General features: G+C 44.3%; 1 protein-coding gene across 3 annotated transcripts in view; it reads right to left on the bottom strand.

The window, feature by feature from the left end:
• The window catches only part of DDI2 (DNA damage inducible 1 homolog 2), a 44,658-nt gene that overhangs the window by 9,934 nt on the left and 10,970 nt on the right, over positions 1–23,754 (bottom strand). Inside the window, exons 4-9 of one of the 3 annotated variants that reach the window (XM_047724315.1) lie at positions 21,521–21,647; positions 17,181–17,308; positions 13,866–13,994; positions 6,410–6,513; positions 3,832–4,021; positions 1,090–1,152 (exon numbers count right to left, since the gene is read on the bottom strand). In XM_047724315.1, the coding sequence (XP_047580271.1) occupies positions 1,136–1,152; positions 3,832–4,021; positions 6,410–6,513; positions 13,866–13,994; positions 17,181–17,308; positions 21,521–21,647 (695 nt within the window). In that variant the 3' untranslated portion in view covers positions 1,090–1,135. Of the gene's footprint in view, positions 1–1,089; positions 1,153–3,831; positions 4,022–6,409; positions 6,514–13,865; positions 13,995–17,180; positions 17,309–21,520; positions 21,648–23,754 lie in introns of those variants that run through there. The other 2 variants (XM_047724312.1, XM_047724314.1) reach the window with 2 other exon arrangements.

Here is a 23,754-nt window from a genome sequence, read left to right on the forward strand (position 1 = left end):
TGTGAGTTAATGCTGACAGAGAAGATGCGTTACTGCCCAGTGTCCGTGTGAGTGGCATGGGGGATATGATACCGGCCTCCGGGCACTGGCATGCCAGCGAGGACAACTGCGTGAGGTCAGGAGAACATGGCCTCCAGGTGTCTGGTACTCACTAGGAAAGCAGCACACAGTCCTCCTGTAGCCGAGATGGTCGGTCTCACTGGCCTAAGTCCTAACTGTAGGGGAGCACTGGGTCAGTACTACAGGGTAGAAGGGGATGAGGACAATGGATATTAAGACGAATTAAACCATGCCTACTTTACCCCACCTTTGTAAGGAAAAAGGAAAAAAAAGAAGAAATTGAGTGCTAGGTATCTAATTACAACCAGCCTGCAAACCCCTATGAAGTCCCAGGTTGGGAGTTTAAAGAAAGACTGTCTTTCTTCCTCTTGAGAAATCACCCGGGATGCCCAGGCTGCCGTCTCCCAGATTTACTCTGCAGGGAAACAGGGGGCACAGCGCCTCCGGGAGAGAATCTGTCAGGCTAGGGAGAGACAGAAGAGCCAAGTGTCAGCTCTTCTTTCTGGGAGAATAAAACCTCAATCCTGCCCGCATCAGTGAGCCTGTGTCGCTAGACAAGTCAGCTGGTCTAGGCTTCCATTTCTTCCACAGTAGACTGGCAATTTCTACCTGTCTCTACCTCTAGGTGGCCGTGTGCAGTGCTAGGGAAAAAAAAAAAAAGGAACTTTTCAGGTTTTCCGAAGAAACAGACTCATGAAACCCGATGGTGTAGTCATCCCCAACTACAATGCGCTGCGGTGCTGACATTCTTGATCTGATATATTCACCACGGCCAGATGGGCCCTGTTTTTCCTGGGATCTCCCTCCCCTCCCTGGGCTGTTCCAATGGCTGAGAAGACTTTGCATAGGAAATTGTGCTCGGATATGTACGTGTGCCAACACACAGATGCATATACAGGCTAGTTGTAACCAGATTAAACAAGGTGAAATGGATGGCAGAAGCTAAATTCCAAAACTGCTGCAGATACAGAGACTTTCAGACCACAGACGATAACTGGATGGAAGGCTTAACGTGGGGTCTATAAATACCTGGTCTGGGGCCCACTCCAGCTGCAGTACACACACACTACATGCATCATGGCTTCTGACGCTCTGTTTGAATTAGGAAACAGACAAGCAAACTTGGGTTAACAATGCAAACCACACAGCATGCAGGGTTTTGTCTCCATTCCTCCGCCACCTTTACAATCAGGAACTGGTAGAGTCAAGCTTGGGGAATGTTTCCGTAGTCTGGCTGGTTTAATTCTCTCACAATACATAAAGCAATGTGTCAACTTCAACAGATTTTTCAATAGAACTTGGAAAGAAATGAACTTCACACACCCACACACATGGAATTCATGGGCAGACATGTGGGATGGGTGGAGAACAGACTCAGAGATGGGATCACACGGCATGGAAATCTTAAAAGGTGAGCGAACATTTGTAACTGTCACTTCCCAAATTTCCTTCTCAGATGAGATTTATTTTTAGAAGAAAAACAACTCAAAATGGATTACCTTGGGCTATCCTGCAGCCAGTTTTTAGAAGATGTATTAGATATAGCTCCTATCCGGGTCTATTGTCCCATTGATAGAAAAGATAAAGACACTCTGGTCTAAGTACCCACGAAAGAAACAGTTTTTAACAAAAATACTTTCACCTACTATGTCCAGAGTTTTGATTTTGAGGATACCGGGAAGTCGGTGTTCCAAACAAACAGGACCTGATGTAGAATTATTTCACTATTTAAACATTACAAAAATTAGCACGAGCCACATATCGTCAGTAACAAAAACAGTACATGGGCACAAAACCCATTTTTTAAATCCTTTTTAAAAATGTTTTTATTTTTTTATTTTGCTTTTAATATCCTTAAAGTAATCTCTAAGCCCAACATGGGTCTCAAACTCATGACCCTGAGATCAGGAGTCTCACAGTCTACTGACTGAGCCAGCCAGGCACTCCTCCTTTTAGTCTTTTCAATTGGTACATTCCCTTCACTATGCCTGAAAATACCCGTGGTTTCTATTTTAATTTCCTAAACTTTTTATTTTAAGAAGGTAATTACCCAAAGAGGGTAACTGTTAGTAGGTTAGAAAGCATTGCTATCATCAGCTAGTGCTTCTCAAATAAAAACACCAAACTGTGGGGGGAAAAGAGAGATTTCACAAGATGGTAATACACCTTCATTTTATGAATACCCAGTATTATGACTAAGCTGACAAAGTTACGAAAACAGGTAAAACCTTCTAAGTGGGTATGTCAAACTCAGTCAAGCTTGCCTTGCAGGGAAGACTAAAACTATTAATTTAGTCTCTGTCTCGTTCAGAATTCTCCCCTTCCTGCAAAAGTCAAGTCACAACCAAAGCTGTACTTTACATATAAGACTCAAAGGTGCCAAAAGGTTTAGTGGAGTGTATTAAGAACAAGGCCGGCTTGGAAAACTGTCTGCAATCCACACCCATTTTAAAGAGGCTCAGGTCTAGACCTCTGGGTGTTCTCTAAGTGAAAACACTGGCAAAATCTGGTTGTTTATTTTGTAAAGATCCTATCTTTTTTTGTCGTTAGAGGACAGCTATTTCCCCGACTTGTAGCTCTAATACATTTTACTATACCAGAAAACAGCACATGGTATTAGTCACTGATGAATGATTACAGCTCAAGACTTTAAAATAACCCCACCTTGAAAGTTAGTTCTCTTCAACTTCTAGAAAATGTATCCAGAGTCACTGTTTTATAACAGATGGGGAAGAATTATGCCATGGAGGTAGATTTCAGCAAAAATGTGTTCTTCCATTTAGCCCAGAAAACTTGGCTTGGTCTTTAAACAAGCCACGACAATTGAGACTGATGAAAACATGATTATGTATCCCCATGTCAACGGCTGACCCACTGTTCTAATTTGGCCCAAGAACGCACTATGCAATCTCATTAACAGCATAAACACTGTAGTTTGATTAGTGCTCAATTATGCGTCTTTGTCGTCGGTTCCTCTATGGTGGCAGCACTTTCAGTAGGTATTAAAGAGGCCAGGACTGCTCAGTCACCAGGACAATGCTACACTTCAAAGGAAGTGGGCCCAAGAAAAGGAAAAATAATTTTCAGGGGAACTGTAAAACTCAAAAGGAAATGGTCTGCTTACTGTATTTTTTTCTTTTTTAAAGTAGACTCCATACCCAGCATGAAGACCAATGTGGGGCTTAACTCACAACCCTGAGATCAAGACCTGCACTGAGATCAAGAGTTGGACCCCCGACTGACTGAGCCAGCCAGGTGCTCCTGTAGTAATTTTTGTCAGGAAAAAACAAACAAGGGGCGCCTGGGTGGCTCAGTCATTAAGAATCTGCCTTCAGCTCAGGGCATGATCCCAGGGTCCTGAGATCGAGCCCCGCATCGGGCTCCCTGCTCAGCGGGAAACCTGCTTCTCCCTCTCCCACTCCCCCGATTGTGTTTCCTCTTTTGCTATGTCTCTATCACATAAATAAATAAAATCTTAAAAAAAAAAAAGAAACAAGATTTTTTTAGGAAGCCTACCAAAATGTGCCTAAGCAAGTAACTCCCTGATGCACGTACCTAGTGACACAGCAATGGGTCTGTCTAAACACCGAGGTTTCCTTTACTGGATTCAGAGATAGGAGGAGGTGGTGAGAGGACAAGGAACACATCCATGACAGGACGATGACACGGATTAGAAACGGAAAAGGCCCCCATCCCTCTGAAGCTCCACCCTCCCCTGCCCACGGACCAGTAACAAGAAAAGTCATTCGAGAGCTTGGCCACTGAAGATACCTGCGTCCTCTACGGACTTTTGAAGAGCTTCTGCTAGTTCCTGGTCCGCAATGTCCTCCGGCCGCACGTCCTCTCGCCCAGCCCCGTATGCCAACCGGGCACACTCCGGTAACTCTCCCTCGGGGAGGAAGGTGGTCTGAGAGCCGGTGGTGCCGATCACGAGCACATTTTTCTTGAGGTCAATGGAACACTTAGAAGAAGAAACCAAAGACTGAGGACAGTGGATAAAACGCCATGCAAAAAAATTACCATGAATTTAAATATTTAAGTTTTATTTCATCTTGAAATACTTTAAGCATTTAAAAAGTTCATAGCAGAATCATCTTCATAGGACACAGTTTACTTATTCATCTAACCCAACCTCTATTCATTTCTGAACTTAAATGTAATACATGTTCATTGTAAAAATTTGGAAACATGCCAGGCATAATAAGTGGCCCCAAGTTTTAGAAACATGTAAGTGAGGGGTGCCCGGGTGGCTCAGTGGGTTAAAGCCTCTGCCTTCGGCTCAGGTCATGATCCCAGGGTCCTGGGATCGAGCCCTGCATCTGGCTCTCTGCTCAGTGGGGAGCCTGCTTCCTCCACTCTCTCTGGCTACTTGTGATTTCTGTCAAATAAATAAATAAAATCTCGGGCGCCTGGGTGGCTCAGTGGGTTAAGCCGCTGCCTTCGGCTCAGGTCATGATCTCAGGGTCCTGGGATCGAGGCCCGCATCGGGCTCTCTGCTCAGCAGGGAGCCTGCTTCCCTCTCTCTCTCTCTCTCTCTCTGCCTGCCTCTCCATCTACTTGTGATCTCTGTCAAATAAATAAATAAATAAATCTTAAATAAATAAATAAATAAATAAAATCTTTTTTTTTTTTTTTTTTTTAAGATTTTATTTATTTATTTATTTGACAGACAGAAATCACAAGTAGGCAGAGAGGCCGGCAGAGAGAGAGAGAGGGAGAAGCAGGCTTCCCGCTGAGCAGAGAGCCCGATGCGGGGCTTGATCCCAGGACCCTGGGATCATGACCTGAGCTGAAGGCAGAGGCTTTAACCCACTGAGCCACCCAGGCGCCCAATAAATAAAATCTTTAAAAAAAAAAAAGAAAGAAAGAAAAGAAACACTTAAGTGATTTTCTTATAAAACTGAGACATACTATTTGTACATTCACATTTACATTTACTATTTACAGTTGGCTTATTGCATAAAGTACAACTTATATTTAAACTCTATACCAATGGTCTCAAAAGTGGTATCTGGACAAAGCCATCTCTACAAAAGTATTCTTTTTCTTTTTTAAGATTATCTATTTATTTATTTGACAGACATAGATCACAAGTAGGCAGAGAGACAGGGATAGAGAGAGAGGGGGGAAGCAGGCTCCCTGCGGAGCAGAGAGCCCGATGCGGGGCTCGATCACAGGACCCTGCGATCATGACCTGAGCTGGAGGCAGAGGCTTTAACCCACTGAGCCACCCAGGTGCCCCAACTGTTCTTTATTTCATACTTATGCTACCCTTTTTTTTGGTCTGTATATCTGTGTATTTGACATAGCACAGTACACACATACATGTTTCATATCAATCAAGTTGGAGAATACTCGTCTACACCATGACTAACAAGCAGAGAAAAACAGTGACGAGTTTAAAAACTGGTTTTTATTAACACATGCATTCACTCATCCCTTCCACTTAAAATTCTGCACCTTAATTAGACTATTCATGCAATGTTTTATAGGAATTTAGTAAGAAAAATCTTTTTAAAGAGTATTAGTGACATAAAAATATTGACTAGATGTGAAATTTTGCTGTGAAAAATCTTACTACCCAGTGGACACTAATTGCATCTTCAATCAGAAGAGGTTATCTTTATACAAATTGTTAGGCTTCAGAGTGGAAATACAAATATCACTGCAAGCTAATGTATTTACAAATCATTCTCCCTGTACTAAAGAAGCATTTCCATTCCCAACATCTCACGTACACCTTCCTCAATCCCACAGCTCTTCTGCCTAGCGAGTAGGGACTAAATGTATACTTGCAGCAGAAACATCACCATCGTGGCAGCCTTTGTGGCTCAGTGAGTTAAGTGTCTCACTCTTGACTTTGGCTCAGGTCATGATCTCAGGGATGTGAGATCAAGCCCTGCATCAGGCTCTGTGCTGGGCGTCGGGTCAGCTCAAGAGTCTCTCCTCTTGTCCTTTGGCCCCTCCCCCACCTCTCAAAAAAAATTACCATCATGTGTTGTCCAGATCCCTACGAACCCAACAAAAATTACCTGAGTTCCTATCAGGAACTAAAAATAACACACGAGAATAAAGTTGCCCAAATAATCTCAAACAGATGGCAAGATTAAAAAGATTCAGAGGGGAAAAAATAAAAAAGATTCAGAGAGATTTCACAAGAAGATATTCTATTTCCACTGATACATAATTTCAAACCATGCATGATGACATCCTCCACTCAGGACCTTTTCAGACTGGAGAAGCCACGGCTTTTCAGTTTTCCAGGATACACAACCGAGGGAGACAACGCGCTGATAACCGTGTAACACACGAAATGCCGACCCCGAGACGGAAGCAAAGCCTTGATTACCTGATGCCGCTTTAGCATGTCCAGTCCCAGAAGCATGTCCATGGGCTGCTCCTCAAGTATAGAGAACGAACACGCCAGGAAATCGCCTTCAATCTGAACCTGAGCTAAAGCACATTAAGAAAAGAGATTATGGATTTTTATTTTAATCTGACTTACTTATTTATTGTCACTGATTTTTGCTTCAAAAGCCTCGCACAAGCTTTTGGAAATGTATCTACCATTCTGGGCCTTGTGTCCTGTAATCAGTCACAGCCACGGCAAAGCACGGAACAGGTGAGTTAAGTATGAAAATCCAGTAAGTGCAACCATCAGTTTGAAAGCCAGTGAAGGCACCAGCTTGTAAAGTGGATAGAGTAGAACCACCGAGAATATCCTTTGATGCAGGATATCATCAGGACACGTGGTCGGCTGGTAAGGACAGCTGGCACTAAGGATGGCGACGGGAATCAGTTCCTCCAATATTAACTGCCTGCTTCCTACACACTTACAAAAGGCTTTCTAAAAGGGAAATAAGGGGCATCTGGGTGGCTCAGTGGGTTAAGCCTCTGCCTTCAGCTCAGGTCATGATCTCAGGGTTCTGGGATCGAGCCCCGAGTTGGGAATCCCTGCTCAGTGGGGAGTCTGCTTCCCCCTCCCTCTCTCTGCCTGCCGCTCTGCCTACTTGTGACTCTGTCAAATAAATAAATTAAAAAAAAAAAAAGAATTAAAAGGGAAATAAAATCTGTACACAAGTTAACCTCCAAAAAGCAAAATGTTTATTACTGCCTGTTATAATCAAGTCTGTATTTGCAAAAGTTGAGACAAAACAATGCCTGTCTTTGCCTGGAGTCTCTTGCTTTTGCCTCTTTACTAGTTCTCTTACTTTATATACAAATATATGCATACACACACATAATTACTTTGTTATTAAGTATATCTTTTTAAAAAAGGTCTATTTATTTTTTGAGAGAGAGCGTGCCAGTACACATGCTGGGAGAGGGACAAAGGGAGAAGCAGGCACCCCGCTGAGCAGGGAGCCAACTTGGGACTCGAACCTAGCACCCTGGGATCACAACCTGAGCCAAAGGCAAGCTCTCAACTGACTGAGCCACCCATGTGCCCTTGTTCTTACGTGTATCTTACAAACAGAAGAGTATATGAAATGTGTACAGTATAAAGCATAATAGAACAAAGATCGATATATTTATTTCCCAGGTTAGGAAACACAAAGAGCAGAAGTCCCCTATATCTTCCACTGATCACAACTAAGTGACTTCTCCAACCTTCCCTACTATCCTGGTTTTTGTTTTCCTCATTCCCAGCTTTTTAAATAATCCTTACCAAGAAGATATTTGCAAACGACATATCAGATAAAGGGCTAGTATCCAAAATCTGTGAAGAACTTAGCAAACTCAACACCCAAAGAACAAATAACCCAATCAAGAAATGGGCAGAGAACATGAACAGACATTTCTGCAAAGAAGACATCCAGATGGCCAACAGACACATGAAAAAGTGCTCCACATCACTCGGCATCGGGGAAATACAAATCAAAACCACAATGAGATACCACCTCACACCAGTCAGAATGGCTAAAATTAATAAGTCAGGAAATGACAGATGTTGGCGAGGATACGGAAAAAGGGGAACCCTCCTACACTGTTGGTGGGAATGCAAGCTGGTGCAGCCTCTCTGGAAAACAGCATGGAGGTTCCTCAAAAAGTTGAAAATAGAGCTACCCTACAACCCAGCAATCGCACTACTGGGTATTTAGATACAAATGTAGTGATCCGAAGGGGCACGTGCACCCGAATGTTTATAGCAGCAAGGTCCACAATAGCCAAACTATGGAAAGAACCTAGATGTCCATCAACAGATAAATGGATAAAGATGTGGTATATCTATACAATGGAATACTATGCAGCCATCAATAGAAATGAAATCTTGCCATCTGCGATGACATGGATGGAACTAGAGGGTGTTATGCTGAGTGAAATAAGTCAATCAGAGAAAGACAATTATCATCTGATCTCCCTGATATGAGGAATCTGAGAGGCAATGTAGGAGGTTTGGAGGGGTAGGGAAGGAAAAAATGAAACAAGATGGGATCGGGAGGGAGACAAACCATAAGAGACGCTTAATCTCACAAAACAAACTGGGGGTTGGGGCGCCTGGGTGGCTCAGCGGGTTAAGGCCTCTGCCTTCGGCTCAGGTCATGATCCCAGGGTCCTGGGATCGAGCCCCACATCGGGCTCTCTGCTCAGCAGGGAGCCTGCTTCCCTTCCTCTCTCTGCCTGCCTCTCTGCCTACCTGTGATCTCTGTCAAATAAAAACAAAAAACAAAAAACAAAAAACAAAAAACAAACTGGGGGTTGATGGGTGGCGGGTAGGGAGAGGGTGGCTGGGTTATGGACATTGGGGAGGGTCTGTGCTATGGTGAGTGCTGTGAAGTGTGTAAGCCTGATGATTCACAGACCTGTACCCTAATACTACTAATAATACATTATAAGTTAATAAAAAAAAATAAATGATAAATAAATAATCCTTACCAGTTCTGTATGATTTCTAAGCAGCATTACTGTTTAACTTTGTGTTTTTAAACTACTACTTGCTTCTTTACTCAGAAAGTATTTTGAGATCTATCCCTGTACATATGACTCTGTTTCTTTCTCTACAAATCACCCCTTAGAGTACTATAATGTCTAAGAGACCACAACTGATTTATTGATTCTATTGCTCTGGGACTTTCTGGATTGCTTTCAGGTTTATGCTGTCATAAGCAATGTCCCCTGAATATTCTGGTACTTGTCTCCTGGTGTGTATTCAGTTTCTCTGACAGTACATATACATATCAAAGAAAATGGAATCAGAGAATTCTAGGGGACATTAGGCTCAACTTTGCTGGGTGACGCTGAATTATTTTCTACAATGTTTTTAGCAGTGTATAAAACTTCCACTGCCCCACATTCTCATCAACATTTGGTATTATCAGATTTAAAATCTTGCTAATCTGGCAAGTAATTTTCTATTTCCCTGACTAATAATGAACAAATTTTCATATATTTAACCATTTGGGTTTCCTGTTCAATAGCAGCCTGGGGCATCTGGGTGGCTCAGTCGGTTAAGCATCTGACTTTGGCTCAGGTCATGATCCCAGGGTCCTCGCATGGAGTCCCACATCAGGCTCCGGCTTGGAGCATAGTCTGCTTCTCCCTCTGCCCCTCCCCTCTGCTCCTGTTCACTTTCTAATTAGGGGGAAAAAAAAAAAAGTAGTGCCTGTTCAGTCCTTTCTGTAATTTTTTTATAAAGTTGTTTTTTCTTTTTTTTTAAAGCAGGCTCCATGCCTAGTGTGAAGCCCAAAGCAGGGCTTGAACTCACGACCCTGAGATAAGACCTGAGTTGAGATCAAGAGGTGGACACTTAACTGAGCCACCCAGGCACCCCTATACTGTCTTTTTCACTGAGATGGAGGACAGAAAACACACACAGAATGTACATATTCTGAATCTAAATCCTTTATTAGTCCTATGTGCTATAAAAATTCCTTCCTACTTTATGTTTGTTCACTTCCTTTATGCCTTTTGATAAAAGTTCTTAATCTTAATATGGCCAAATCTGTCAAGTAATTTCCTTCTTAACCTTTAAGGAACCCCTTCCCCAAGCAAGATATTCTCTTATATTTTCTTCTAAAAGCTCTGACTTTGCCTTTCACATCAAGGTCTTTCATCAACCCTGAACTGACATTTATTTGTGTGTGTGAGAGACAGGGTCCAAGTTCTGATTCATTTTTTCCACATGGATACCCAGCTGTATGATACCCAGCACCTTTCCTGAAAACTTCCCTCTGTTGTGTAAGATTGCCTCTCTCATTTATCAAGGCTCATGTAAACGTGGGTCTGTTTCTGTTCTAGTACTTTGGTCTTGACATCTAGAAGGGGAAATTACTCCAGAGTATCTTGCCTATTCCTATAATAAACAGTCCATATAAAATTTTAAGTTAGCACATCATGTCTCACAAAAAAAACAAAAAACAAAAAACCTGCTGAGATCTTAAGGGTATTACAATGATTCTGCTCCTGACAAATGTGGGAGAATTACCACTTTTGACATCCTGAGTCCTCTTATCTGTGACATAGCTCCCCTTTACTTAGATTTCCTTTATAATTGGAGGTTTTCTTCCTATCATAGCCACAGCTGCAAACGCCACAGCTTGCCCATCCACAAGGAAGGAGGAGACGAGGGACTGATACTTACTTTACTTCCTCCTATCACCTTCCTACTTAAAAACCACAGAAATTCTGAGAATTCAGACTCGGAAGCAACCACTGCGTGACAGTACAGGTCTACCACGTGTAGGGACGTATATGCAAGGAAGGTGTTTTTAAACTATTCTTAGTCTATACAAATCAACAAAAGAAAACCCAGAAACTCTAATAGACAAATATATTACAAAAGAAAGAGAGAAATGAGCAGAAACTACCACTTGCAATAAAAGAAAAGAAACTTACAATGAAAAAAAAAACAACAGCCTTTTTTAATCTGTACAGTAAGGGAGTAAAAACTAAGAATCCTTGATTGTATAAGGACCTCAAGATGAACACGTGATTCAGCACTGGGAAAGCCACTCTGGTACGGGTTAGAAATACATCAAGGGCCTTTAAGGATTCATAACCTTTGATTCAGTAGCTTCACTTATGGGAATCTTGACTAAGAAAAAATTAAAATGTGCATAAAACTACACAAAAATCCAATGCCATATTACAATAATAAAATATTGGGGGATAATTTTATCCTAAAAGTTGACCATTAAACCCATACAACAGAATGCTATGCATCTGAATGATGCTTATGAAATACACAGTAATACACAGTGCAAATACACAGTGAGAAAATGTTATTTTTTCATAAAATGGTGTAAGTTTCTATGTTATATGACCACTTTTTTTTTTAATGAACTCTTTTCTCAGCACAACTGTGACTGTAAGCTGAACTTTTTTTTTTTTTAAAGATTTTTATTTATCCATTTGACAGAGAGACAGATATCACAAGTAGGCAGAGAAGAGGGGTGGGGAGAAGCAGGCTCCCTGCTGAACAGAGAGCCTGATGCAGGGCTCCATCCCAAGACCTTGAGATCATGACATGAGCCAAAAGCAGAGGCTTAAACCACTGAGCCACCCAGGTGCCCCTATACGACCACTTTTTTCTTTTTTTTTAAGATTTTTTATTTATTGGACATAGAGAGAGAGATTTCAAGTAGGCAAAGCAGCAGGCAGAGAGAGAGAGGGGGAAGCAGGCTCCCCGCTGAGCAGAGAGCCCAATGCGGGGCTGGATCCCAGGACCCTGATATCATGACCCGAGGTGAAGGCAGAGGCTTTAACCCAGGTGCCCCATATATGACCACTTTTTTTTTCAAGAACAAAATGCATGGAAAATAGGCCAGAAGGAGATTAAGTCCAAATGGTACCTAGTGGTTGAGTCTCACTCAAAAGGATTTAAATTATTATTATTATTATTTTTAAAGATTTTATTTATTTATTTGACAGACAGATCACGAGTAGGCAGAGAGGCAGGCAGAGAGAGGAAGGGAAGCAGGCTCCCCGCCGAGCAGAGAACACGATGTGGGGCTCGATCCTAGGACCCTGGGATCATGACCCGAGCCGAAGGCAGAGGCTTTAACCCACTGAGCCACCCAGGCGCTCCAAAAGGATTTAAATTATTAAGAAAAAAAAAATTTTGGTTAGAGATGAAGGACTGAACACATGTATTTACCTCCATTTACTCCTTAAAAATTTACAATAAAATTGTTTTTTTAAGGTAAAGATCACTAAGGACAAAAAGCATGGACACAACAACTGAAACATAATTTTGGAACAGAAAGCAGAGGACAGTAAGGAAAACAGGGAAGCAAGCCAGTTCATATCTCAGAACTCCCCAGAGGCGATGAATAAGGACCTGTGCAAACAGGGGTAGAGGTGGGTCCAGAGCAGGAAGACTGGTCAAAGTCTCTATGGGAGGCACAGTTAGAATTTGGGGTTCTCTCTGCTCAGTCAGGTGACTTCCTCCCTTCACCCACAGCAGACCAGGGGTTTATTTTCTCAAGAGGGCAATACAGAGGTGGGCACGGAGGGAGACAGAGATACAGCAAGCAGGTAACTGAAACCCAGGGGGATGAAGTGTAAGTTTACTGAGCTTCTAGCCCTCTTCTCCCTTTCAACTTCCAGATCCCCCACCAACCACCATGACTGCCCACCCACGTCATCTTCCAAATAGCCTTCTGGTGTCCCAGTCTTCACTACGAGCAGATGCCAAGGATCACCAGACGTTTGAGAAAAGCATTTAACACAGAAGTCAAATAAATGCAAAATGTAATAGAAAGGTTGGAAGGCAAGGTTGAGGAAATCTGGCAAACAATTAACACACCCAGGACACATGAAGAGAGAAAGAGGAAAAGAAAGAAAACGAGAAGACAAGCCCAGGATAGATGGGTTATTCCACCCAAGCAACAGACATCCGGGAGGTGGGAGGGTGCAAGGAATGAAAAGGACGCAGCACAGCGGAAGAGAGATCTACACCTGAGTACAACCCTGCAAAATTTCAGAACACTGAGGTCAGAGAAGAGTCTGCAAGCTTCAGAAATGGAAAAGAAATCTTTCACATAAAGGATTAAGAATTGGGACAGCAGCCAGCTTCTCTACAGCAACACTGACAAAAACTGTGGAAAACAAAGATGATTTCCAACTTAGCCAGACTGGTAGAATACAAGGAAAAAAAAGACAAGCTCTGATATTTAAGGACTCAGTTTCCTCCCTTACTTTCTCTTGGGAAGCTACTGGAAGCTGTACTCTAACAGACTTAGGAGCAAGAGTACAAAGAGTGAGAGAAGGGATGTGCGTGATCTGATCTAACAGCAAAGGGAAAGCGGCCTTGGAGACCCAGGAAGGCAGCTTCTGTGACAGCAGCTGTGGTGCAGCTCTGGACACCCGTCCAGTCTCCAGAAGAACCGTCAACAGGACGAAATGCATAAGGAAGATTTACACAACTAGGTAAGTGTTTGGGGATTGAGTAACACATAGAATCCCAAATGACCAAATCCCAAATGACTGAAACAAAAGAATTATTACAAGAAACACAATACTAGACACAAACGGAAAAACAATCACTTTCAATTAGATGGCTCAGCTCTCTACAGTATTTACATATCAGTAACAGCACAACACACACGTTATTTTGAAATATGGAGGCAGGCACCAAAAGAAATGAGCAATAATAGTTGAAAGGGATTCTAAGGAGCAGGAACACGGAAGTACACAGTGACTGATCTTCTTATAACCAGCTAGAACATGTACACGTGTAATACAGACAGAACAGAGGATTTAACATTTCTGGGGATTAGGCTTGCCAGAGCAGATATACCTATGTAGAATAAATTTTTAAGAATCTGCTACTCTGAAAAGACTCCCGCAGTGCCTTTGCTCACCTAGATGTACCCTTCCAATAATCTTCTGGGTGCCCACTCCTTTGGCGATCCCTGCCCACCGACGGTCCACCAGCCTCATTATGTTACACCTTTCTGCACAAGCTTGGCTCATAATAGTCATCTGGGCACCTGGAGGTGGAGGGAAACATCAGAGAATAAAAACAAAGCCCACACTTGTGTTAAGATTAAAAAATGCAGCCTGAAATAGGGCAGAGAGCAAATACACCCCCAGGTTTTTGTCTGAGTACAATTACTCACACCTAGCTTAAGCTAGCCCTTAGCTGTTCCCACCACACTGAATTCAACTTTCAATTCCAGGCTGGAATCTGAAACAGTGTAGAAACCTGGCAGGGAGCGAAAGAATACTTTGTTGAAATGTAATAATTGGATGACATTTTAAAACTTTAGAGACAGAAAGCAAAACCACCTGAAGGGGACTTCCAGAAAGTCGAACCAGTGTCTACAGATAGGGAATGCTAAGGTAAGCGCCACTTCACGCTCAGATCCGTCTTCACCAAGTATCTCTAAACCTCTTATCAGATTATTTTTACTTCAAACTCTGGGACAGTGTAACTTACCAGGTGAAACCTGCCATCTCTCGAACAAGGAAGAGCTGAACTCCCCATCTCTGCACCAACAAGCATGCCCCAGGGCAAGAGGGCAGTCAGGGTCCTTTCCTGAGTGTGTTCACCGGTGCGGCCAGAGGGGACTGGGCAGGAGACAGACAGTCTCTGTTTCCCCTACATGTAGTCCTAGTCTCCCACGGACTCTAGTCTATCGCCGTGTGCTGGACATTTCCTTCTCGAAGCTAACAGGTATAAAGCCCTTTCTCCCCCAAGTAGTGTTCACCTCGGATTTCTCTTACCAATGAAATTACTTTCCTGCAACATAAAACTCGGCACTGTTCACGTGTGACTCCCTGTCTTTCAGCCTTCTCCCCACTCTCAGACTCTGCTCCAACCCTGTGAGTAAGTTTTATGCAATTTCTATTTCTGACCTTCCTTCTTCTAATTATAGCAACCAGCGCAGCTCACCCCCTATTCCCCTCACTAGTGGACAATTTCTCTGGTTTCCAAACCACTCTGCAGAGGTAAAATTTAAAGCTGACCCTCAGGGATACAGAATTTCCAGATCTGTCACTGTTTTTAGTCTTAAAAAATCCTCAACGGCTCCTCCTCTTTGTGAGATCAGCCTCACACCCCCTCGCCACAGCTGCACAGTCCACCTCATCCCGGCCGAAGTGCTTCTGGCTGCTACAGACCGATGTCTGTGTCCCCCCCAAAACTCCTACGTTGAAACCATCACGTTCCTAATGTGACTGCATTAGCAGGTGGGGCGTGTGGGAGGGGATCAGGTCATGGAGGTGAAACTCTCCGGAATTCGATGAGTCCTTGTGCAAGAGACCCCAGAGAGCGCCCTCACCCTTTTGCCATGTGAGGACACAGCGAGAAGGTGAACGTCTGCGACCTTGAAGTGGGTCCTCAGCAGACACTGAACCTGCCTGTACCTTCGTCCGGAACTCCCCAGCCTCCAGAACTATAAGAAGGAAATCTGTTGTGTATAAGCCCCCCCGCCCCCAAGTTGATGGTATTTTTTTATAGCAGTCCAAAAAGATGCAGCTATCAGCCTTTCACTCTGTCCTAAACCCCTCACTTCGACAGGAGCCAGCTGTTCCCTCTGCCTCTCACTCCCGCTGACCCTCCTACAGAGAGTGCCCCCCCCCCCCCACTTTCTCTGAATCCCACTCATGCTCAAGGCCCAGGTCAAACCGCGCCTCCTCTGCAGCTGACCGGCCTTGCCCAGTGCTCTCCCCTCTCACTCAATCCCATCACTTCTCACTCACTTTATTCACCAGGCACCTGACACTTTATGGGCACTAAAAGCTCTTGGCATTTAAGGAAGGTTAGAGTCAAGAAGGTCCAGCAAAAAGGAAGGAAAAGAAAACTGGAGAAAGCGATCTCTCTTTTCTTCCTCTCTCCCCTTTCTACTGCACAAAAGCTACTTACTGTTGTAGAGTAAGCGAGCCCAAGACAAGAAGGGCCCCTTTCAACACTCTCCTGCCTTTTCTCAAGCCTCGGCCCCAAGCCCCTTCCTCTGCCCGTGGACACAAGGCAGTTCCGATGCCCGCTCTGGGGGGAAGCCACTCCTGAGCGGCCCAGACGGCTAGCCAACATGCATCTGATTTTTGTGGTCACTGAGCTGTGGTATCAAACAGATCTGGGGCTGAATCCGAAGTCCACGACTCACGGGCTCTGTCTACCTGAAGAGCGACATCACCTAAGTTTTCTCATCTACAAAACAGGGTTAATAGCTGAACACAGCTCCCTGGGATAACCTGAAGGTTAAGTGAAATTAAGATGATCTATTTTAAGCACCGAGTGTGCTGCCTGGCACATGGTAAGGGCTCAGTAAACGGTGAATGTTACCCTTAGGGTCTCTTATGTACGCATTTGTCTCTCCCACTCATACGAGCCCCATGAAGCTCCAGTTGGTGAGTCTTCCTCCCAAACACTCCCCGCAAGTGCCCCGCCTACGGCATTCAACAGACACTTTTTAAACTGACTAATCAGCAAATGTGCTGATACGTTCTCTCAGGAACGTATGTATCTCAAGACACAAACACCTAGCATGAGCTCAGATAGCTGTGGATGAACGAATGCAGGAAAGTTGTACTTGAACAGGGCCTTTCACTGCTCCAGGAGCTCATCCCACCACCTCACAGGCTGAGCGAGCTACCCAGGATTAAGACACAGGAGACCAATGAGCCACACCCATGAGGTGCTCTGCATGGTCTGACTGAAAAGCAGTTACTACTGCGAGAAAAGGTACCAGCTGGTACAGGCACTATTCACAATCTCAGGTGGGGAACTCCCTGCTGTCTGCTGACCTAGCGGTCAAGTTCTCTCAGGGCAAGAGCCCTGATTCAAACATGCTTCGACTTCTCGCAGCTCCCAGCAAGGGCTGCCATACAGACCATGCTGAGGTACTGGTCTGACCTACACCCCACATAGCTGCCTCTCACGGCTCCTTCTTCTAAACCCATGTACTCGCAAACTTCTTACAGAGGTATCCCAAAAATTCAGGATGCCCAACCAGGCGGTAGGAAGATAAAGGACATACTGCATGATACAAAACCAATGAAGAAATGATTAAGAAATAAACCTGTTACAAACAAAAGGTGGGCAAGTGAAGTGACCCCCAGGCTCGTTAGCAGTCCAGGCTCCTGCCCGCTTTCACAGGCACCAGACCCCCCTTCTCCCCGTGTCAGGTCAGAATGTCGGACAGACAGCAGAGAGACAAAGACCAAGATGTCACCTGAGTCAACGAAGGCTTTCACAGGGTGTCCGTTCACTTTGCAGTTAATATAAAGCATCACTACTTGGCCAAAACTTTCAGGAGCCTCTTCCATAGCTATCGTCATGTTTTCCTCAATGTTCTGTTGCCTGTAACACACCAAAACCAAGCACAGTAAGATCATTATTTCCAGGAAGGGGAATCTGTTTCAAAGTCACAACATTCAAAACAGACTTGGCTTTCTCTTCAACGAGTGGCTGAGCGGCAGACGCAGAGACGCTGAACTTCGAGAAGACCCTGGCGGGCAAGATCATCACCCTCGAGATTGAGCCCAGTGACACCAGTGAGAGCATCAAAGCCAAAATCCAAGTCAAGGGGAGCATCCCACCTGAGAGCAGGGTCTGATTTTACGTGCAAAGCACTGACGGACGAACGCTCTGACGATAGCAGCCGCAGAGTCCAGCCTGCGCCTGGTGCTCTGTCTGCGGGGCGGCGCCGTCGAGCCTCCCCCCCGCCGGCTGGCCCAGACACACACCCGTGGCGAGATCATCGGCCGCCAGCCGTTGCCTGCCCACGCCCCCACGCTGTCCACCGCCGCAAGAACTGTGGCCACGCCAGCCCCCTGCGCCCCAAGGAGGAGGTCAAATAAGGCCGCCCCGCCGGCTCTTCCTTTGCCTGCAGGGCAGCCTCCTGCCCGAGCCCCAAGGCCTTGGAACCTCCACAGCTTTCCTTTCACTAAACTCACTGGGGGAAAAAAAAACAACCCAACACCTGTACACCTCTTTCGCCGCTATTATAGTAGCTGAGTCATGGAAATGGGAACCGGTGCTCTCTCTTGGAACAGGTGAGGCGGTGAGATGAAGCTGGCAGCAAATCTGAAGGCCTGCACATGGCTTTCTCACACCAAACAGTTCTGCTCCCTTTCTGAGCTCAGAAACAGGAATAAACCTCCGGAGTATAAGGGTCACAACATTTTAATTCTGTAGAATGTGAGAATTTCATGACTGCTTCAATTTTAACAGAGGATTTACTGGACATGTGGGTACATTTCCATGTCAGGTGCGTTAGAAATAGTTAGCAAATATAATATATGGGTGTTAACGGTCTGTACTGTGTCTCTGCTTAATCCCCGAGACTGGGTTTTCTACCTGTACGTGAGCGTAGCAGCTCCGATTGTAGTGTGGCTAAGAGGTGGAGAACATCTAGAACACAGTGTTGACAGAAGAGCAGATGCTGAGCAGATGCTGAGCAAATGTCTCTCTAGTTACCTGCTATCGCTCAGAAAACCACACACACACACACACAAACACAGAGCACACAGTTCACCTGTCTGTCAAACCATTCCTCCAAACACCAGACATATTCTAGTCCCACATAAGGATATAAAAGGGGGTTCTAGCTTTCTCCAACCTCCCGTACCTTCATTCCCAACCTCCTTTTAAAAACACCAAACGCAAAAACAAACAAACAAACAAACAAACAAACACCAAATGCTACCAACATAAATGAGAACAAGGGCGGGGGCTGGGCCACGTACCTGAAGACTGAGGCACAAACAGAATGGGGCCCCAGACTGGGGATAATTTATACCAGTTTGGACCACCATCCGTTTATGTGAACAAACCCCCATGGGATGGGGGGCCTGGCTGGCTCAGCGGGTTAAGCCGCTGCCTTCACCTCAGGTCATGATCCCAGGGTCCTGGGATCGAGCCCCGCATCCGGCTCCCTGCTCAGCAGACAGCCTGCTTCTCACTCTCCCTCCGCCTGTTGCTCTGCCTACTTGTACTCTCTGTCAAATAAATAAAAACCTTTAAAAAAAAGAAAAAAACAAAACACCCCCATGGAAGCGCAGCCGCACTGCTGGTCTCCGAGCGGTCATGTCAGGTAGGTCCGCGCTGGCACCGCACTGGCACAAATGAGCCCTTGCGACAGAGACAGCAGGGCCTGCAAACCCTAAAGTATTTCCTGCCTGGCACTCCATGGGAAGCTTGCCAACCTCTGCTCTAAACTGCGGTGCCTGTCCTTTTCATAGTAATACTCCCCCTCAACTGAACTGATCATTTTATCAGCCATTCTGTAATAATACACGAAATTTTTCAGGAAATCGAAGGCACGCTTATTTAATCTAGGGAAATACGCAAGCTCGCGTACCCCAGTGCAGTTGCGCCCTGGGTAATTACTGGTGCAGCGTACCAAAGAAAACTGCAGGAAGCACTTGACAGAATTACACAGCTCTTCTCTGATGCCACATTCTTAAATTTAGAAATGAACTAAAATTAGTTGTATACTCCTGACCTTGCACTGACTCCAACCAAGTTAAGGTTCAGCAAAATCAGATTCTGAGATAATACCAGTCATTTTGGCTATTCTGGGTTCTATATGTGGAGAATCTCTTGAGAAGCACAAGGTATTCTTTAAAAGAGTGTACACGGGGCGCCTGGGTGGCTCAGTGGGTTAAGCCTCTGCCTTCAGCTCAGGTCATGATCTCAGGGTCCTGGGATCAAGCCCTGCATCAGGCTCTCTGCTCAGTGGGGAGTCTGCTTCCCCACCCCCCGCCTGCCTCTCTGCCTACTTGTGATCTCTGTCAAATAAATAAATAAAATCTTTTTAAAAAATAATAAAAAAAAAAGAGTGTACACATTACCCCAGTTCCTTAATCTTCCCCCACCCCCCCACAAGACACACAAACATGCCCCCTCTCACTGCTACTCTGCCAACAGGGCAGTGTCAGGGTCTGGCTATGACGCCTCCCCACTTTCCTTCCCACCGCTCCTGCTTCCTGGATTGAACAGGTCTGTTCTTCAGAATTATGTCAAGTTCCCTTAGAGCTGCAATGGAGTCTAGTTCAGAGAACACAAATGTCTTTCTATTTCTCTGGGTAGATTTAACTATTGAGATGTTTTTTTCAAAGATATTCATATACTAATATACTGATGCAATTAATGTGGGCACTTCATCAAAAAGAACAAGAATGGCTTGGGGCTGTCAACTGATTCTGACAAATAACTTAAATTTCCCTGATTTCAGATGTAGTCAGAGAAACAAAAAATAAAATAACCATTATTTGACTTCCAAGCCGACAGTATAATATAATGACCAAGTTGGGCTTCATTCGAGTAACAAAAGACTATGACTGCAAAGAACGTAGTTCTTCATATACGGCAGTCCCCCCTTGTCTGCAAGGGATAGAGTCCATGACCCCCAGTGGACACCCGATACCACAAAGAGTACCAAATCCTACACATATACTTTGTTTCTTCCTGTGTACGTACACCTACGATAAAGCTTCGTTCATCAGTGAAGTACAGTGAGAAGCAACAATAACTAATAATAAAATAGAAAAATTGTTATATTCTGTAGTAAACATTCTATGAATGCATTTCTCTCAAAATACCTTAATGTACTGTACTCATGCTTCTCACGATGATGTGGGATGATAAAATGCCTACGTGGTAAGATGAAGTGAGATGAATGGCATAGGTTTTGTGACATGGTATGAAGCTCCTACTGATCTTCTGATCTATCTGCTTGGAGACTATAGTTAACCACAGAAAACCAAGAACACGGAAAAGGCAGGGAAGACTATACTAAGGCCTTCACCGTTTGCAACAAAAACGGAATGGGGGTGGGGGGGCAGCTGTCCTTCCATTCTAAGGGGCTGAAGAGCATCTAGCTCATGACTAGTAATGTGACCAAGGCTGGCATCAGCATCACTGTACCTGCTCTGGCCCTACCTCTTAAGATTCTGATCCATCAGATTTGAGGGTAGAGCACAAGCACCTACAGTTTTAAAGCCTTTTATGTGATTTTAATGCAGCCTCAGGTGAGAACCACAGCATTAGGGAAGCTAGAGCCCCACTGAGGCCAGTGTAAGAGCTGCAGGAGGCAAACAGACCTAGGACCACAGAGTTCCATCTGTCCAGAGATCGCTCTCTGATCCAAGATTGCACCCAAGCCTGGGTTTAATTTAACTAGGGCTCACGCATTATGTCTAAGGACGGAGACTGCGGTCAGGCAGCCCGTAGAGCCGCCCAAACAGTCTCACCAAGAAGGGACCACTGCTCAGTCCCGGAGTCACCTACCTGCAGCTGCTCTGCTGACACACTGTGGGCCAGTCCCGGAGTCTTCACTCAACTTTTAGAAGAGAACGTCATTAAGTTAGGTACATGTACCACTGTCATATGTTGAATCAACGCGTGAGGAAAACGGAAGAGGAAAGAAGACCTAAAAGGCGGAACTGCTCTCTCAAATACAAAAACAAGGAGGCTGCTTCAGAGCAGATACCCGACTGACACCGGGTCACCTGTGATTTGGGAACTCTGGATTCTCTAAAGCTTGCTCTTTAGGAAAAGGGTCATTACCTTATATCTTCTTCTATTTTTGCCTGAGCTTCAAGATCAAAAGGGTCAGCAGAAAAGAGACGAATCCTTTCTTGCTCTCTCCGGGCTCGGTCCTGCTGCTGCTCCACCAGGACCCTAGAAAATTTCTCTACAAAAATAAGGGAGAAAATCTTGAGTACCGCTCTATTTCCATTCTTCATTAGTACTCTTCCAGATCAAACAGTTTCTCAAGATACAACTGTAAAGAGATGCAGAAAGGATGCCTAAGAATTATTTTAAATGAGCAATTACATTACAAATACATTGCTATTTTCTGAGGCAAGACTACCTACGTCACCTAAATTTAATATGAAGTACGTCACCTAAATTTAATATGAAGAAATTAAATCTTTGCAAAAATCATTTCTTCCTGTAAGAAGTTATCCATTGTAGTGTCTTTACCCAGAGATAACAATATTTCAGTTGAAATGAATGGAAATGACTATCTGTGTGGCAGATAATGGCTGCGTTGCTTTCCTCCCCGGCTGCCCTTATGAACCTATTACGTAGAGATAAAACATCATGACAACAGGGGATACTGTCCGTGGTATTGTAAAAGTGTTTGTGTGGTGACAAGCAGTGTGTCTGCAGTGAGCACAACGTAAGGCACAGACTTGAATCACGGTGTTGTACACGTGAACTATGGTAACGTTGTGTGTCAACTATATTTCAATTAAAAAACAAAAAACCCATCACCATCACCACCACCACCACTGAAAACCATGTGCCACAACCCTGTTTTTCCTCTAGTTTCATTCCCTTTATAGCATCCTCTGCCTTAAGCCAGGTAAGTTAAATGCAAACTACTGTTAGCCTACCTATCTGACCTGGTGAATAATAGGCAGCAAAATGAGTGAAGAGGAAATATTGCTTGCTAGAAAATGTATGTTACAAGAACCACCTTAATTTTGCTATTTCTTAAATGAGGATGCATAAAAATGTATAAACTTCAACTTGCCATCATCATGGTCTTTGGCGACTAGATCTGCTACATAAGAAATTAAAGAATAATGGTCAGAATAATGGTCATATGAACTATTAACACACACAACATGAATGAATCTAAAACACATTAAGCTGAGCAAAAGAAGCCTGACATGAGAGGGGACACAGCGTACGATTCCATTTACATGAAGATCGAAACCACAATTATCAGAATGGCAGCAGCCCATCAGGGGAGGAAACTGACTTGCCGCAGAGAATATATTGGAACTTCTGGAGAAAAACGTTCTGTTTCTTGACTAGGGTGGTTACATTGAGTTTGCAAAAACTCAATGAACTGTATACTTAAAAAAATCTGTGCATTTCAGGGGCGCCTGGGTGGCTCAGTGGGTTGGGCCGCTGCCTTCGGCTCAGGTCATGATCTCGGGGTCCTGGGATCAGGCCCCGCATCGGGCTCTCTGCTCGGCGGGGAGCCTGCTTCCTCCTCTCTCTCTGCCTGCCTCTCTGCCTGCTTGTGATCGCTCTCTGTCAAATAAATAAATAAAATCTTAAAAAAAAAAAACTATTAAAAAAAAATCTGTGCATTTCTGTTAGGTTAAGTATTACCTCGATTTAAAAGATGGTCAACTGAAGAATGAGCTATTAAGTGTCTGTCATGTTTTAAAATTTAATCAGTACCGTTTCATAATCCCAAGAATAAAACTAGAGAAATTTACAGAGAAAAACTTTATTCATGAAGCTAACTAAAAATAAATGTTCTATTTAATATAAGAATGGATCAAATGCAGTTCCAAACAAGCTGTTGGCAACAACCCTGCTCCCATTAAACTTGGGGCGGGAGAAAATAAAAGGGTTCGTTCCCTTTTACCATACAGGCTGATGGCACCAGACATGTTTTCTATAACTAAAAGCACTTCACCTGGCAGCAAGCTGGGTTACCGGGGTGCTCTCAAACTGAGAGTCTAACTGAACAGGTTAAAATAGGAGCGCCTAGGTCATGCGCTGCGAAAACCATTTGAAAAAAAGGTCAACGGAGGAGGCTGGTCAAGCTGGATTTCAGAACTCCATGCAGATGTCAAATTCTCTCGCTACTGCCAGTAAACTCAGCCTTTGACACTAGCCCGGATCTACCTCTCAGAGAGCACCTGGTAGGTTCAAGCAATCGCATGACGCAGAGGCTTGGACACACCAGCTGCCTGAGTTTCTCCACACGTGCTCGACGGAACTACTTCCGCTTGGGTCAGCTTGCCAGTCTTCCGTACGTGTAAGCTTAC

This window comes from Lutra lutra, chromosome 4 (assembly GCF_902655055.1).
Source record: "Lutra lutra chromosome 4, mLutLut1.2, whole genome shotgun sequence".
Taxonomy (NCBI): Eukaryota; Metazoa; Chordata; class Mammalia; order Carnivora; family Mustelidae; genus Lutra; species Lutra lutra.